The sequence below is a fragment of the Phyllostomus discolor genome, chromosome 6, assembly GCF_004126475.2.
Source record: "Phyllostomus discolor isolate MPI-MPIP mPhyDis1 chromosome 6, mPhyDis1.pri.v3, whole genome shotgun sequence".
Lineage (NCBI taxonomy): Eukaryota > Metazoa > Chordata > Mammalia > Chiroptera > Phyllostomidae > Phyllostomus > Phyllostomus discolor.
In genome coordinates, this window is record NC_040908.2 from 122,400,861 (window position 1) to 122,417,084 (window position 16,224).

The window sequence follows — 16,224 nt, forward strand, 5'->3', positions numbered from 1 at the left end:
CTGTTTCTTTCTTTTTTTTAACTTCTTCACCAAGTCAATAGCTTACTAATCATTAGTTAGTATGCCCTCTTTGCTAAAAGGTTCTCCTTGTTTTTGTCAGATCTGTTCCATTTTATAACTTTTTCACCTGCTTGTATGAACTCTTGAGATTAAGTCTGCCAAGAGGCAGCATAGTACACCTAAATCATATTTAATAGTGCTTTCCATTTAATAAAAAGACCGCAGAATGTCCGTCAGACTTTATTCAATGCATCTACTTTGCAAATGGGCTGCAGAACAGTAATGGCTGACAGAAGTGAGATGAGTTTATTAAAATGACCCAGGCAGCTGGGGAGAGAGATGAGGGTAATACTTTCTTTTAGTGCAATGCTCTTTATTATTTAGTATAATAATCTTGTCTACTCCCACTCCAAATATAAAAATTAGCTGATTAAAAGACAGGATTCTAGAGAGTTTAGAAAGTTTAGGAAAAGAAGGGACAGAGTTTAACAGCTTTGTCTCACAAGTCAGGGTGTTTCTGCACTTTCCAATAATGCAAACACAGCTGGGATATAGGAAAAGCAACAGCTACAATTAGAGTCGACAATCAAAAAGTACAAAGAACTACTAGACAGCAATGGAAATGAACAAACTAATTTCATTCAACAACATGGGTGATCTTGATGATGAAAGACAGACTTAAGAATACATAATGTGCCCTGGCTGATGTGGCTCAGTGGATTGGGTGCCAGCCCGTGAACCAAAAAGTCACTGGTTTGATTCCCTGCCAGGGCACATGCCTGGGTTGTGGGCCGCGTCCCCACTGTGGGTGAACAAGAGGCAACCAACTGATGTTTCTCTCCCTTTCTTTCTCTTCTCTCTCTGAAAATAAAATCTTCAAAAAATAAAAAATAATATATAATGTTTCTAAAAAAAAGAGTATATAAAAATAGGCAAAACATGGGTATTCAGGATAGTAATTACCTTTGGAAGGGGCAGATTCTGACTGGTGGGTGGGGACATTAGGGATACTGATAATGCTGTCTTGTTTTTTTGAACGATTTTATTGTTGTTCAATTATAGTTGTCTATATTTTCTCCCCATCTTAATGCTTTTTCTTTAGATCCTGGATACATGGCATATTTACTTAATGAAAATTTATTATGTTATATACTTATAATTTTGCATAAGTTTATTAAAAACACGTGTAAGTTTATATGCACACTATGTAGTGTGGGCAACAACCAATCCCAATACACTAGTAGAATTATGCCAGTACAATCTCAATATTATTCCTGCCTAAAACAATACTTACCTATAAGTAATACATTAATTTAAAAAATAATTTGATCTTTAGATTTTTTTACATAAACCCAGTGTGAACCGCTTGATCCTAAAAATAATCAAAAACATTTTTCAAAAGCTGCTTTCCAGTACAATTAAAAGGTTAAGCTGATATTCTGTATTGCATTTTACTGACCTCTAGTGACTTGCTTTCATATTCTTTCATAGCAGTAATACATTGGTGCTTGGTACTGATGTTAGTACTAACTCCAGCTTTAACCATAGTATCGGTACCACTTAGAGGCTGCAAAGGAAGATAAAGGCACATTGGAAAGTCTAAAGCAAACATGTAAATCCAAGCTTTATATCCCCACTCTCACAAACACAATTCTGCAACCACTGAACTGTATTACTAGTCCACTAGGTCTTTTACTATCAAGATGGTTTCCAGGGTGCTTGATTAAATACATTGCATTTTTGCTCTCTCCCTACATCAAGGTTCTATAAGTTTAATAAGTCAGTAATAGTTATTGCAAACCCAGGGATTAATCCCATAACCAAGCTAATTATCTACCAAAATATACTTATGTATAAAAAAAGGCTTTATCCACTTTACCTAATATATACATTTAAACCACCTTTTCTGCTCTAAAGTGCCCACTTTATAGCTGTTGTTGCATTTAAGAAATAAGAAACATGGAAACCTGTTTTTTTCTCCCTATAATCCTAAGAGGGAAAAAGCACAATAAGAAACTAAAGATTCCAGCCCTGGCTGGCGTAGCTCAGTGGATTGAGTGCGGGCTGCAAACCAAAGTGTTGCAGGTTCGATTCCCAGTCTGGGCACATGCCTGGGTTGCAGGCCATGGCCCCCAGCAACCCAGCAACCGCACACTGATGTTTCTCTCTCTCCCTCCCTCCCTTCCCTCGCTGAAAATAAATAATAAAAAATAAAAATCTTTAAAAAGAAAAAAAGAAATACCTGTAGAAAAGAAAAATTATAAAAAAAACCTAGATTCCTACTTAAATTAGTTTTCTTATTGTATTTTCTAAGAAATAACACATAGTAGTTTTCCCTATTGTTTAATTTTACTTTAAATTCAGAATTCTAAATTCAGTATTATGAATTTACCACATTGCCTGAGAAATTCTTCACTTTCTCATGTAAGTTTTAACTAGAAGTTTTGCCAAGCCCTGTTTTTACCATGAGGCTAACTGCCTCCAGCCTATCCTAAGTGTCTCCCAACCAATCACATCAAGTGGTATCTTCGATCAAGTGGTATTCCATATATTTTTTAAACAGTTTCCACTCTAATTTTCTACCCAACTCTTCTCAAAAAAGCCAAAGAAAACATAAAACTCTATTGCCCTATTTTGTCATTTCATCAACAAAAGTTCAATATTGATGAGTTATTCCATATATCTCCTTAAAGAGGCCTTATTTTCCTATAGTTTGCTCCGATATTCTATTTCTATAAAGAATGGCTGACTATTCAAAGGCCAAGTTGTACATAGTTAGTACAAGTTCAACCTTATACTAGCTATTATAATCAACAATGTGAATACAAAGTTGACTGGGTTGAATATAATTCAAATTTGCATTATAATCAAGATTTGTTTCAAGACCTTTCCTTTCTACTATACAACTAATAGAGATTTTGTTCTCAACACACCTTCCAGGGAAAATGAGACTAAGCTGTGCATAACTGAAACCAGAGGAAATTTTATGATTCATCTTGCAAATAAACACACAAGTGGGAGAGAAATTCTACAAACACTAGAAGAAAATACTTACATTAAATTTAATAGTAGTCCCTGTAGGAGCAGCTGTAAAACTACTGGGCCCAAAAAGGGAGCCAGATGTGCTACCGAAAGGATTGGAGGTGGTATTTGTAGTTCCAAAAAGTCCCCCACTGCTAGTACTTGTTCCAAAATCTATGAATTAGAAAGAAAAATTAGATGGTAACAGCAAAGAATGTAAGAATGCAATAGTAAAGAATGAAAGATGAACTGAGCTGTGAAACTAGAGCAGTAGTACTTTCACAACCTCCAATTTTCTTTCAAATTTATCTTTCTCACTAGTAAGAACCTTCAAACAGGTGTTTCATACACACACAATTCCAGGCTCACAACTTTGAAGTGACACAAAATCTGAATTCTAGAGTCCACTAAGTTTCCATGAAGTCCCTCTTGCACATAATTGGAAAACAAGGTAAAAGAAACAGTATTTTGTTTCATCATAAATTTTATCTCTTTTCTCCTTTTACGGCAAGACTAATGCTAAATGAGCTTGTATTTCTGAAAACATCTTATCACAATAGACTTCAACAGGGGTCATAATATATTTTATTTACATATGTTACTACAAAACACCCGCACATAAGCAAAAAGTTTAAAACACAAATAGTCCCATTATGGCAACTAAACACAGGTTAATGTAAAATTTCACACAGAAAAATAACAGAAAAATTAGTAGGCCTGGTGATCATTTTATAAAAAAGAACTAGTTCCTCTCATTACCTCACTTTCCCAAAAAGCTGATTTTTAAAATTACATAAAAGTGAATTTAACTGTTATCTAAGGAATATATTTTTCAAAATATTAGATACTATTTCTAAGTTAGTTGTACACACAGACCCAGAAATGTCAGCAAGCAATGAAAAGCTATCTACCAGTACTATTTAATATTAAGTGACATCCTAATTACCAAGTTAAAAAAAATGTGATTTTTTCACTGGCAAATTATTTCTTTACAAACACATGTTCTAATATATAGTTTAAAGTAAATAGGTACATCTCTTCTGAATTAGCACTTTTAGATTGCATTTTACATTGTCATGGTTAAAAATCTAAACATCCCCACAAAAGCTGTCCCTTTGTAAAATACTAATAGCTTGATAACTTAATCATTCTGCCATTTGCTTGTGCTGGGAATGTATCAACTCACTGGGTACATCTATTCAACTAAAGTGCTGTGTGGAGAAGCATCCCAGGCCACATTTAGACCAAAGGAGAAAGAGAAGCTATCAATTAAAAATATCTGCCATAGGCAAGAAATGGAGGAATAACTATGTCATGGCTAGTACTTGTCACTGCTGTTTTAGTCTCTCTACACCAAATGTGAAATGGGGACAAGAAGGTGCCCGTGCCATGTAATACTGTTGGCTACATACATGGCTCCTGGATATTCTCCTGTCTTGATACCAATGACACTACTATGATGTGGCTTTTCATCCTATCTCTGGTCATTCTGTATTAGGTGCCTCTACTTCTGCGTATCCCTAAAATACTAATGCTTCTCTGATTTCCATTCCTGTGACATGTGCATCTCTCCCCCTCCTTTCTAGTCTATTAAACTTTTAGTACATTTTCAAGTTTTCTTCTCCCTGAGACTCTGCCATCTGGAGAGGGGGAAAAGTGTTGCAGAGGGGCTTTGAACTGAGGGGAAGAGTACACGTTCAACAGGCAAATCAAATTGTTAGATGCAGATGTCCAATGATGTCCTACTTACTCCCAAAGCCAGTCGGTTTATTTTGTGCAAAGGCATTGTTCTGGGATGAGAAAAGACTGGTCCCTGTGCTTGAAGTTCCAAACAAGCTATTTGATGTTCCTGTTGATGTGCCAAACCCAAAGCCGGTGCTTGTGGAGGTAGCTGGCTGGCTAAATGAACTGGTACCAAATAATCCTCCTGGGAGATGGAGAGGAGTAAAAAATAGTTAAATAGACTTCACATAGAGCCACTATGTAAAGTCCTGTATCAGCTATGAATAAACCAATTCTATTCCAAATAAAACCCTTACCTGGTTTGGTCTGTGAATTTCCAAACAGGCCTCCAGTATTGTTGCTAGAACCAAATGCAGATGTTCCAAATGCCCCTCCACTAGTACTGCCAAAGCCAGTATCTGAAAAAGCCAAATCCAGGTATTATCTAAACCAGGTGACACAATGAAAAAGAATATTATTATTTGTTAATATTCTGCATTTGGATATGACCATTGGTCTAATCTATTGGTCTAAGCTATTTTTTCAAAATTCCATCAGACTACAAATTATAGTTAAAATTAAGCCACGTTTTATTTATTGTAAAACACTCTTTTGTAAGAGTGTATTGTAACAGCTGTCATATCAGTATACATTAAAAAAACACATCAAAACTGGTGAATTTTTGTGTAGCCATTTTAATATTGAAGATGGGGAAAAAGCAACCTTTTTGACATATTAAGCTTTATTATTTCAAGAGGGGCAAAAACACAACTGAAACACACAAAAAAAGATTTGTGCAGTGTATGGAGAAGGTGCTGTGACTGATTAAATGTGTCAAAAGTGGTTTGTGAAGTTTCATGCTGGAGATTTGTCACTGGATGAAGCTCCATGTTCGGAGAGACCACTTGAAACTGACAGTGACCAAAATTGAGACACTAATTGAGAACAATCAATGTTATACCACACGGGAGATAGCTGACATACTCAAAACACTCAAATCAATGAAGTTATTGGTGAAAATGAAAAATGCCTTTTATTTTACAGAAATAAAAGCCATACAGATTTTTTGGCTAACCCTACAAAAGTAAAATTGTCAAAATTAAAGTGTTAAGTGTTTCCACACATCATACACTCCATAGTCACTGGGGTGAATGGGCCTTAATCTGAGGAGCACATCAGAATGACCTGGAAGTGCTTTCAAAACACATATATTCAGGTTCCAACTCGAGATCCTAATTCCATAGTTCTATGATGGGAAATATTTGAGGGGGAAAAATCCAAAGCTGACTCTTATGGGAATTCTTAGTTTAAAAAACCAAGGACTTAGATGTAGAGTACTTTAAAGAGGTCAGAAGACACATGAAAGATGTTCCCTATTGTCATTTTTATTATGTGTGTTTGAGGGTTGTAATTATGCTTTTTGAAAATCTTGATCAGTTAGAGTCAACTTTTGGGATTGCATTAAGATATTCCTCTTCCCCTAAAAAGAAAGGGATTAAAACCAAGACTGGGAAAATGCTGATTGCTGAAGCTAAGAGACAAGTACATGACAGTTCATCACACTTTTGTGTAATTACAATCATCTCACACTGTTAGAATGGCTATTACCAAAAGACAAGAAACAGTGTTGGCAAAAATGTGGGGCAAAAATGTTAGTGGGACTGTAAATTAGTGCAGCAACTGCAGGAAATGACATGGAGGTTCCTCAAAAAATTAAGAATAAAACTACTATATGAACCATCAATTCTTCATCTGGGTAGTATCTGAAGAATATGAAAACACTAATTTGAGCCCTGACTGGTAAGGCTCAGTTGGTTTTCCTGCAAAGCAAAAGGCTGATTCCCAGTCAGGGCATGTGTCTGGGTTTTGGGTTCGGTACCCACCCCCCACCCCATCGGGGCGTATGTAGGAGGCAACATGTCGATGTTTCTCTCCCTTTCTTTTTCCCCTCCCATCCCCTCTCTCTAAAAACAAAATCTTTAACCCCCCCACTAATTTGAAAGTATGTTCACATGTTCCTATCACCCTATGTTCACTGCAGCATTATTTACAATAACCAAGATATGGAAATAACCTAAGTGTCCATCAATGGATAAATGGATAAAGATGTGAGATATACAGGGTCTGGCAGAAATAACACCTGCTTGAATGTGGTTGGTAGAATAATAATATGGGCATTATAATTATAAATTATAAACTATAAAACTATAAATTACAGTTTTAATATCTTACCTAAAATGTCATATGGTATGCTTGAATGAGTGTGATATTGTTATGTTACAGAATTACATGCTTATGATTTTGTGATAAAAAAGTTAGGGGCGTTATTTGTGCTGGACCTGTATATACATATACACCCACACATACATACAACCACAATGAACTACTACTCAGTCATTATAAAAAAAACCACAATGAAATATTGCCATTTATGATAACATGAATGAAGCTTAAGGGTATTACATTAAGTGAAATAAGTCAGACAAAAAAATAAAAGGATGAAAACTGTATGGTTTCACTCATATGTGGAATATAAAACAAGAGAAATGAGCAAACCAAAAAACCACTCATATACAGACAACAGACTGGTGGTTAGCAAGGAGACGGGGGTTTGAGGAGAGGGCTAAATGGGTAAAGGGGGTCAAATGCATGGCAACAGAAACCAGACTTTTGGTGGTGAGCATGCTACCGTGTATAGATATCAAATTATGTCGTATACCTAAAACGTACGTTTTTAACCAGTGTTGCTGCAAAAACAAAAGAATAAAAAAAAAACAAAACCACACACACACACAAATTTTTAAACAAAAAGTTTAAAAATGAGTTAATAAGAGCTGCTAAGGTAACTAAGGAGTGTCAGGTACAATGCTGGGTAGGAAGGGAAGTGGATCTCCAGAAGGTTTGTGGGGATTAGGGACTTGGTCTAAAAATTAGAAACAAACTTTCTGCTAAAAAGACCAATATAAAAATCTTTTAAGTATTTACCAATGATCAGAAAGCTATGAAAACTCAAAATTTATTTCTGTTTTCTTAGAAAATTTTCACAAGAGCTTATCCTGATTTTTTAAAAAGGTATTGTTATAAAAAAAACAATGAATAAAATTCCTATGGAAAGCCATCAGAGTCAATTCATTCTTAATAAGAATAGTTTATGATTCCTCCTCCCCTTTTGTTTTTTTTTTAAACTTACTCTGCCCAAATGTTGAAGTTGTGCCAAAGCCACCTGTACCACCCCCAAAGGGAGTTCCAAATGACTTATTAAACATCTTCAAAATGACTCTGCTTCAGAAAGCTGGAAAGAAGAAAAAAGAAGTATCAGCTTAAAGACCACAGAATACAATGTAATTGTTTCAGAAAACCCCATTAGGTCATAAACTCCCTTAGGCCTATTTAAAATGTAGCATAATGTTCACTCTCATTCATTAACCTAAAATTCAGCTTGTGAAATCCAGCTGGATGAATAGCATAATGTGAGGTTAAACTTCAGATCCCACCAAAACCCATCCCTTTTAAAACAATGTTTTTCAGCTTTTTAAAACATAAGCCTACCCTTTTAATGAAGATTTCAGGTCCACTATACCAGATTTTGATATGGCTCATGTAGGAGGTAGTGTATAATTCCCATCAAAAATTACAATGATGGGGAGGGTTGGGTGGGTGGGCTGGAATGGGAGTAAAAGGGAGAAAACTGTACCTGAACAATGATTAAAATAAAAAAAAAATGAAAAAAAAGTTGGACATTTGAATAAAATATGCACTTTAATTTAAAAAAAATTACAATGACATTCTGCTATTCTAACCACCCAAGAAGCTAAAATTTTTGTCAGGGTTTATTTCCCATAGCTTGAATTGTAAAAGTTTTCTTCCCTTTTTTATATATAAAATGTTGTAGTATTAATTATTTTCAAACTATGTGACCCCTCCTCCCATCTCCAGGTCCCAAAGATTCTGGTGCCCTGACATTCTCTTTGAGATTACTTCTTAAAGACTTTTCTCTATGGTTTCTTACTTACCTATTTTCTACTACTTCTGGGAGCATTACAGAGTAGCTTTGGTGAAAACCATCCAGCCTCACATGAATGATCCCCCTTCATTATCTAAATCATGCACCCAGTTATTTAATGAATTGGACCAAAGTGTCCTGTACACCAAAAAGGTTGCCCACACCAAAAGAGTTGCAGTTGGATCCCTGGTCAAGGCAAGGCAACCAATCCAATGTCACTCTCTCTAAAATCAATAAACATATACTCAGGTGAGGATTTAAAAAAAAAAAAAAACCCTCATATATAGCCAATTGCATTTATTTGGATTTTTTTGACAGGCACAATGATTTTCCTATTATATATACACAATGCAGTTTTTTCCTTCTAGTAAAATCATGCCTTGTTCTCATAATAAAATTAGGTATAATTTTATTATACTTAATATTAAGTATAATAAATATTTATATATTTTTACTTATATATAAATACTTATACATATTATACGGGTTTTTGTTGTTCTAGTGTCCATTAGCACTTCCAGGTATTCTAACACCTGAAACATTTTGTGTAATACTGGAAAAGATGAAGCTGTCTCTAAATACCTAATGTATTTATTGAAATTAATATTCTGTCCCCTAAACTCTTCTAGAAAAAAACTCCAACACTTAGTTCTTTATCCCAACATCAAGGAATTTAATAACTCCTTTAACTAAACAAAGCTCACTGAAACTAGTGGTTTAAGAGGACCACATCAGAATCAGCTGGCAAGCTTTTCAAAACACATTCCCTCCAGGTCCCACTCTAAAAATACTGAAATAAAATACACAGGGTTAAGATGTAGACAATTATATTTTGAAAGGCTACTCAAGTGACTCTAATGCATTACTTTGGAAGTATAGGCTATTTCATGTGATCATCATTTCTCTTTCAGTACTGAGATCTGCTCTAAGTTTCCTGCCTTCCTCATTTATAAGGTGTCATAAAGTGACGGAATGGGTCTTTATATTAACTGGTGAATCTCTTTTCCACAGACCCAATCCACAGCTCCTAACAATCAAAATTTGATTTTTAATAATCTTAACACAGAAAACTAGATTCACACACATATATTTCAAAAGGGATTTTAAGTAGTAATAAAGTGTCCTGAGAAATACCTTACAGTTTCTAAGCTCTTACATATCATCTCAACAACCCTAAAAGGATATTATGTATTACCACCTTACAAATAAGAAAACAGCATCAGGTATTTAGCAAGTTTCCCAAGGTTAAAGAAGTGGTAAGTGGTGGATCTCCAGCTTAAACTATCTTCTGACTTCCCATGGACACCTTCAATCCTAGAAAGAAATATACTAAGCAACAAGCAAGAACGTATGTAGTATTAAGGAAATTTATCTGTTCCAAACCCAAGAACAATGGATGATGCAGGGACTAAATCCAATTTACTGCAAGAAAAGCACCTCACTCAAGCTCAGCCTATCTTTCTGGTTCTGATAAGGATGAGCCTGGCTTACTCTCAACCCTTATCATACTGGGATTCTAAATGTTTTTTTAAAAAAATTATCACCATGGAAGCAAACCGAGATTTTGAAAAGAGCCTTGTGATTATTATGACTGCTGGAAATTAAAGAATGGCTAATAATTTAACCCTTTGCTCTTTCAAAAATAATTCATTTTCCTGACTATGCTATGAAATGTCACTGACTCAATGAAATATGTCCCCCTCCACCCTTGCCCTTACCAAACAACCTACTAACTCAGTCTTTAAAACCTAGCTCAAATGTCATCTCTTGTATAAGCCTTCTTAGTCTTTCTTCTGGGATTCCACATTTCCATAGCACATTATGATTTGTTTACGCATATCATCTTGACCTTGACTCCCTTTAATGGAAGCTGTAATAACACCAACTACACAGATATCATCAGGACTGAAGGAGTTTGTCCCAGCTGCTGAAAAGTACTAGCAGAAAACAACCCTCAGCTATCAGTCCTCTTCAGAACTGTCTCTCCTCTGCTGAAGAGTACAGCCTCACCCACAGTCATATTCTCTTTCTGGGATATCCCATATCCAAAAGCCAGGCCACTGTGCTCCAATCTGAAATAACTCTAAAGGGTGATCCCAACTTCATGAGATTGGCTAAGGCCTTCATTGATACAATATCACAACTGGTTCCAGTCAAGATGGTGGAGTAGTTAACAACAGTACTCAGAACCTCTCACAACAACATCAAAATTACAACTGAATTATAGAACAAGCTTCATTCAGAATGCCTGAAATCTAGCAGAAGTCCTATAACTAAGGATATAAAGAAGCTGCCACATTGAGGCTGGTAGGAGGGGTGAAGACATGAAATGGGCTGGTCCCACACCCACGTGTGGCAGTTAAAAATCAGGGGGAGTATCTAAGCCTTCCTAGCCATCCCCTCCCTGCCCAAGAAACAAAGGGTCCCAGCCCCATGCCAGAACTGCCAGCCCACAGTTCCAGGGCCAAAAAAGAAATCCCCATCATGCTGGCTGTAAAAACCTGTGGAGACTGTGGCGAGTGAGACACAGGCTCCTGGAGTCCCAGGCATTCCCCTTAAAGGGCCTGCACACAGGCTTACTCAGACTCACTCATCTCAGCTCCAGCAGCTTGAAAGGCACCAATGACATATGAGGAGGATCTGAACTGTCTGGAATCAGAATGAGAACTGGAGGGGTAGCTTTCTCCCAGACAGAAGTGCTGGCAGAGGCCATTGTTCCTCTGCTGAGCCCTCCTCTCACAGAGCAGGCAAGTGGTACCATATCTGAGTCTCCACTGACCAGACTAACACTGTTTGCCCAGCCCTGGTGATTCTCTAAGGCCTTGCCCCACCTAACTTTTGGCCCCACCCAAGCCATTTCCGGTGGCTTTTCCATACAAATGGCCGGTCTTGGCTCAAACTTCAGACTGTTCTAAAATCTCTGTATACTCTGTACCACTTGCTGAGTGGCCCCATGCCTGGCACTAGCTGCAGCCAGCCTCCTCAGTTCAAAGCTTGGCCTCTCCCAGGCACCTCCAAGTACAGCACAAGTAGCAGCCATCTGCTGATGGCTCTGTACCTCATCACAGGTGACCAGGGCAGGGAACTGGTGGTGGCTGACCTTGCACCTACAGGGAAGCTCCAGAGCAGTATACCTGGTAAACAGCTTCAAACCACGCCAGATTACAACCTGAACACCTCCATGAGTAACACACTCAAGGGCCAGACTTGGCGGGCACCAAAGCCCCAGTGAAGCAAGTCCTGCTCCATGGAGTTTGACCCTGCACAGCAGAAGGTCCTCGCTGCTAACTGGCCTGGGTGTCAATCCCTCCCAGCGATGTTCCAACAGCAATCAGGGCACAACTACAACAAGACAGTTCACGCAGCCTACACAAGGGCTTTGTAGTTGGAATTGGCACAAAATATTCAGTGATGAAAAGCAAGGACAACCACCAAGATTAAAATACCCGGCAAAGCTATCATTCAGAATCAAAGGACAGATAAAGAGTTTCCCAGACAAGAAAAAGTTAAAGGAATTCATCACCACCAGACCAGTATAAGAAATGTTAAAGGGTCTTCTTTTTACTTTTTAAAAAGATTTTATTTACACTTATTTTAAAGATTTTATTTACTTATTTTTAGAGGGAGGGGAAAGGTGGGAGAAAGAAAGGGAGAGAAACAACAATATACGAAATATTGATCAGTTGCCTCTTGCATGCAGTCAGACTGGGGACCAAACCCACAAGTCAGGCAAAGCCCTGACTAGTAATTGAACCAGTGGCCTTTTGCTTTGTGAAACAATGCCAATCAACTGAGCCATGCCATCAGAGCAAAGTGTCTTCTTTAAGAAGAAGAAAATAAGAATAAAAAATAATGGCAATAAATACACATCTATCAACAGTTACTTTAAATGCAAATAGATTAAATACTCCAATCAAAAGACATACAGTGATTAAATGGATAACAAAACAAGACTCTCCAACATGCTGTCTACGAGCGACTCACATCAGATCAAAAGATACACAGACTGAAAGGAATGGAAAAAGATATGTCATGAAAATAAGAGCAAAACAAAACAAAACAAAAAAGCCGGGGTAGCAATAATCATATTAGACAAAATAGGCTTTAAAACAAAGGCTATATAACAAGAAACAAAGAAGAACCCGGCAACTCCACTTCTGTGTACTTAAGACCCCCAAAACAAGACCCCAAAACACTAAATTGAAAAGACATACATCCACATGTTTATTGCAGCATTATTTATAATAGCCAAAATATGGAAGCAGCCTAAGTTTCTATGAATAAATGAATGGATAAAGAAATGGTACATATATACAATGGAATATGATTCAGCCATAGAAAAAGAAATCTTGCCATCTACAACAACATGGATGGACCGAGAGGGTATTATGCTAAGTGAAATGAGTCAGACAAAAAAAGACAAATGTCAGATGATTTTACGTATATGTGGAATTCAAAAATAAAATAAACAAACAATCAGAACAGAAACAGTCTCATAGATACAGAGAACATTTTGACGGCTGCCAGAAAGGAGAGAGGTTGGTGGGATGGGTGAAAAAAATGCAAGGACTTAGAATAGGTAGTTACAGAATAATCAAAGATATAAAGTACAGCACAGGGAATATCATCAATAATAACTACTTATGGTGTCAGATGGGTACTAGATTTACAGGGGTGATCACTTCAAAAGGTATATAAATGTCTAATCACAGGGTTGTATACCCAAAAGTAATATAATACTATACACCAGTTGTAATTAAAAAAAAATAACAAAAAAATTATCTCATCTCAATTTATCTGTTCATTCTTTCTTGCTTCCCTCTCCTCTCTTGCACAAGTAGTGATCTCAAGAGTACTCTCTAGTAAAACTCACACAGGATTGTCTCTAACTCAAAGCCTGCTTCCCAAGGAACTCAACTTATGAACCCCTTCACAATGAAGTTCTCCAAGGTAGGGAACAGTATCACTTGTTTACTATCCCAGAATCTGACATGTCTGAAACACAGATGCACTCATTTTCTAAATAAATGACAATCACTACTAATGTATTTTTAAATACAGACTGAATGATCAAGTTACTTTAGAAATAGCTTCTAAGTTAAAAATAAATTATGTTAGATTAATTCTGACAACAAAAAGGGAAGACTCCTGATAGAATTTATCATCTAATTCAGAGGTTTCAAAAAGGAAGAGATCACAAAATGGCTGGATACAATAGCAGACACTTCTTCATTTGGCCCGATGTGTTTGTGTATATGGTATATTATACATATACATATGTATATGTATGGAGAAATGTTTATGTATATATTATCTACAATTAGCCAATAACATTTAAAATAGGGATATGTTAGAAAAACAGATTTTTGGCTTTTCATGAAAAACCTGATAAACTAAAATATAATCACTTTATAGCAATAACAATCTGGAGCTTAGTAGCAACTGCGCCCATAGTTCACAGCCATATACTCTCCAATGTGCCCCAATAACCACCCAGTATCACTCATTTCCATCAGGTGCCTGATTCTAGCAGGTTTTAAGTTTGTAACTTCTCATATAATCACAGAAAGAACCCAGGCATTAAAAACTTGAAGGTTATGTAAGTGTCAGACAGCACAACAAGAAGTCAAATTTAATTAAGAAAATGAACAGAAAATGTGAGAAAAAATTCTTAGGGATTTAGAATGTGAACTGGGTCTTGAGGGGCTAGGAAGAGAAGGGAAAGAGCATAAGACAAATAAGGTAATACAGGTAAGAATGGGTATCTGTGTACCTATCCTATCTGGCCTTATATCTCAACACTACACCCAGTTTCCCTCATATGGTAATCATACAATAAATGTATTTACTTTATTTTGTAGTAATGCCATTAACATTAAATAACCCAACGACAGGAGTGAATCAGAGCACTCTGCTAAACATGTACCCCGGATATGGTATCACCAGAACATTATGAGAGCTATTTCAACTGAAAGATGTTTAATGAAAAGGCAAGCTGTGAAAAGATACATTTGACAGACTCTTTATGTAAAATAGTAAAGACAATATGCTTTTAAATATATGTATATGTGTGTATATGTATGCATGTATATGTATATATGGGAGACCTAGAAAAACCCAAAATTTACTTATAAAAAATTGTGTACTTATTCTTACATGTTTAAACTTCAGTCACCTTCAAAGTACTCTCCATTTGATGCAATACATCTATCGAGACTTTTTTCCATTGCTCAAAACAGTTTTTGAACTTGTAGGTTTTGATGCCTTTTAGTGCTTCTGTTGTTTTTTGTTTCATTTCTTCCCCCTCAGCAAACATTTTCCTCTGAGGATTTTTTTCATGGAGAAACCAAAAATAAGCTGCTTGGGGGCAATAAAGAGGGTGAATACGGAGGCTGGAGCACAGGAGTCAAACTGTTTGTTTTTTGGTCAAAACTGCTATACACTCAGCTCATGTGGGCAGGTGCACTCATAAATGACCCATCAGGAAATGGGCAAAAACACTGAAAGTCTTCAAAAAATTTCACTGAAGCTGAACACAGTCTCTCATGCCAGCTGGTGCACTGATACAGATGGGTTCCTAGAATACTCACCTAGTGGGGGAAGCCTGTACTACAAGGGGCCTGCCCTCCAGAAGAGAATTCCAGTTTTCTGGTATCCCCCCTTGTATGTGCGCGCGCGCGCGCGCGCACACACACACACACTAGAAGTAAAGAGGAAGACTAGAAAAATAAATGAAAATAGTTGTCTCTGGGCTGAGAAAAGGAAATGGGATATGGGGCAGTGAATTCAGAGGACCCAAATTTTTCTGAATGTTTGCTTCCTTGAACAACAAAAGATTAACCGAACTGAACTTTTTGCACTATTTTTCCATTAAAAAAAAAAAAGGTAGAAAATCCATTCAAGAAGAGAAAGATGTAATCCTAGGGACCGAAATGTGTGCAACTTCTAAATCCTTTAAATTTTAAAGGCATTACCACACATTCCTGGAATAATACTAGCTAACATTTGAGTTCTTACTATATCCCAGGCAGGCACCGTTCAAAGCACTTTTTATGAATTATCTTATATAAATCTCTCAAGAATCCAGTGAAGTATTTTTCTCCCTATTTCACAAATGGTGAAATCGAGGCACAAGAAGTAATTTGCCCCAGATCACAAAGCTATTAACAGTCATGTGCCACATAACAACGTTTTGGCCAACAAGAAACTGTGTACATGATGGTGGTCCATAAAATTATACTGTACAGCCTATGTGTATAGTAGGCTATCCCACTAGGTTTGTGTAAATACACTCTATGATGCTGGCACAATTAAACTGCCTAACGGCACAGTTCCCTGTTAAGTGATGCATATTGACTCTAGAGCCAAGTTGTGCTCTAGAGAAAGAACACTGACAAGTAATGGGAAATGACTTTGTACTCACTACAAATAAGGAAAATATAAAATCATGCAGTACTGAACCAACACTACCAGGGAAA

The 16,224-nt window shown here is 36.7% G+C and overlaps 1 protein-coding gene across 7 annotated transcripts in view; it reads right to left on the reverse strand.

Moving 5' to 3' along the window:
* NUP98 (nucleoporin 98 and 96 precursor) overlaps nucleotides 1-16,224 on the reverse strand; it is a 106,987-nt gene that overhangs the window by 80,017 nt on the left and 10,746 nt on the right. For 6 of the 7 annotated variants that reach the window (XM_028514294.2, XM_036028883.1, XM_036028882.1 and 3 more), the window contains exons 2-6: nucleotides 7,934-8,035; nucleotides 5,061-5,162; nucleotides 4,772-4,948; nucleotides 3,056-3,195; nucleotides 1,460-1,567 (exon numbers count right to left, since the gene is read on the reverse strand). In XM_028514294.2, coding sequence (XP_028370095.1) covers nucleotides 1,460-1,567; nucleotides 3,056-3,195; nucleotides 4,772-4,948; nucleotides 5,061-5,162; nucleotides 7,934-8,009 — 603 coding nt within the window. In that variant the 5' untranslated portion in view covers nucleotides 8,010-8,035. The remainder of the gene's footprint in view (nucleotides 1-1,459; nucleotides 1,568-3,055; nucleotides 3,196-4,771; nucleotides 4,949-5,060; nucleotides 5,163-7,933; nucleotides 8,036-16,224) is intronic. The other variant, XM_036028879.1, reaches the window with a different exon arrangement.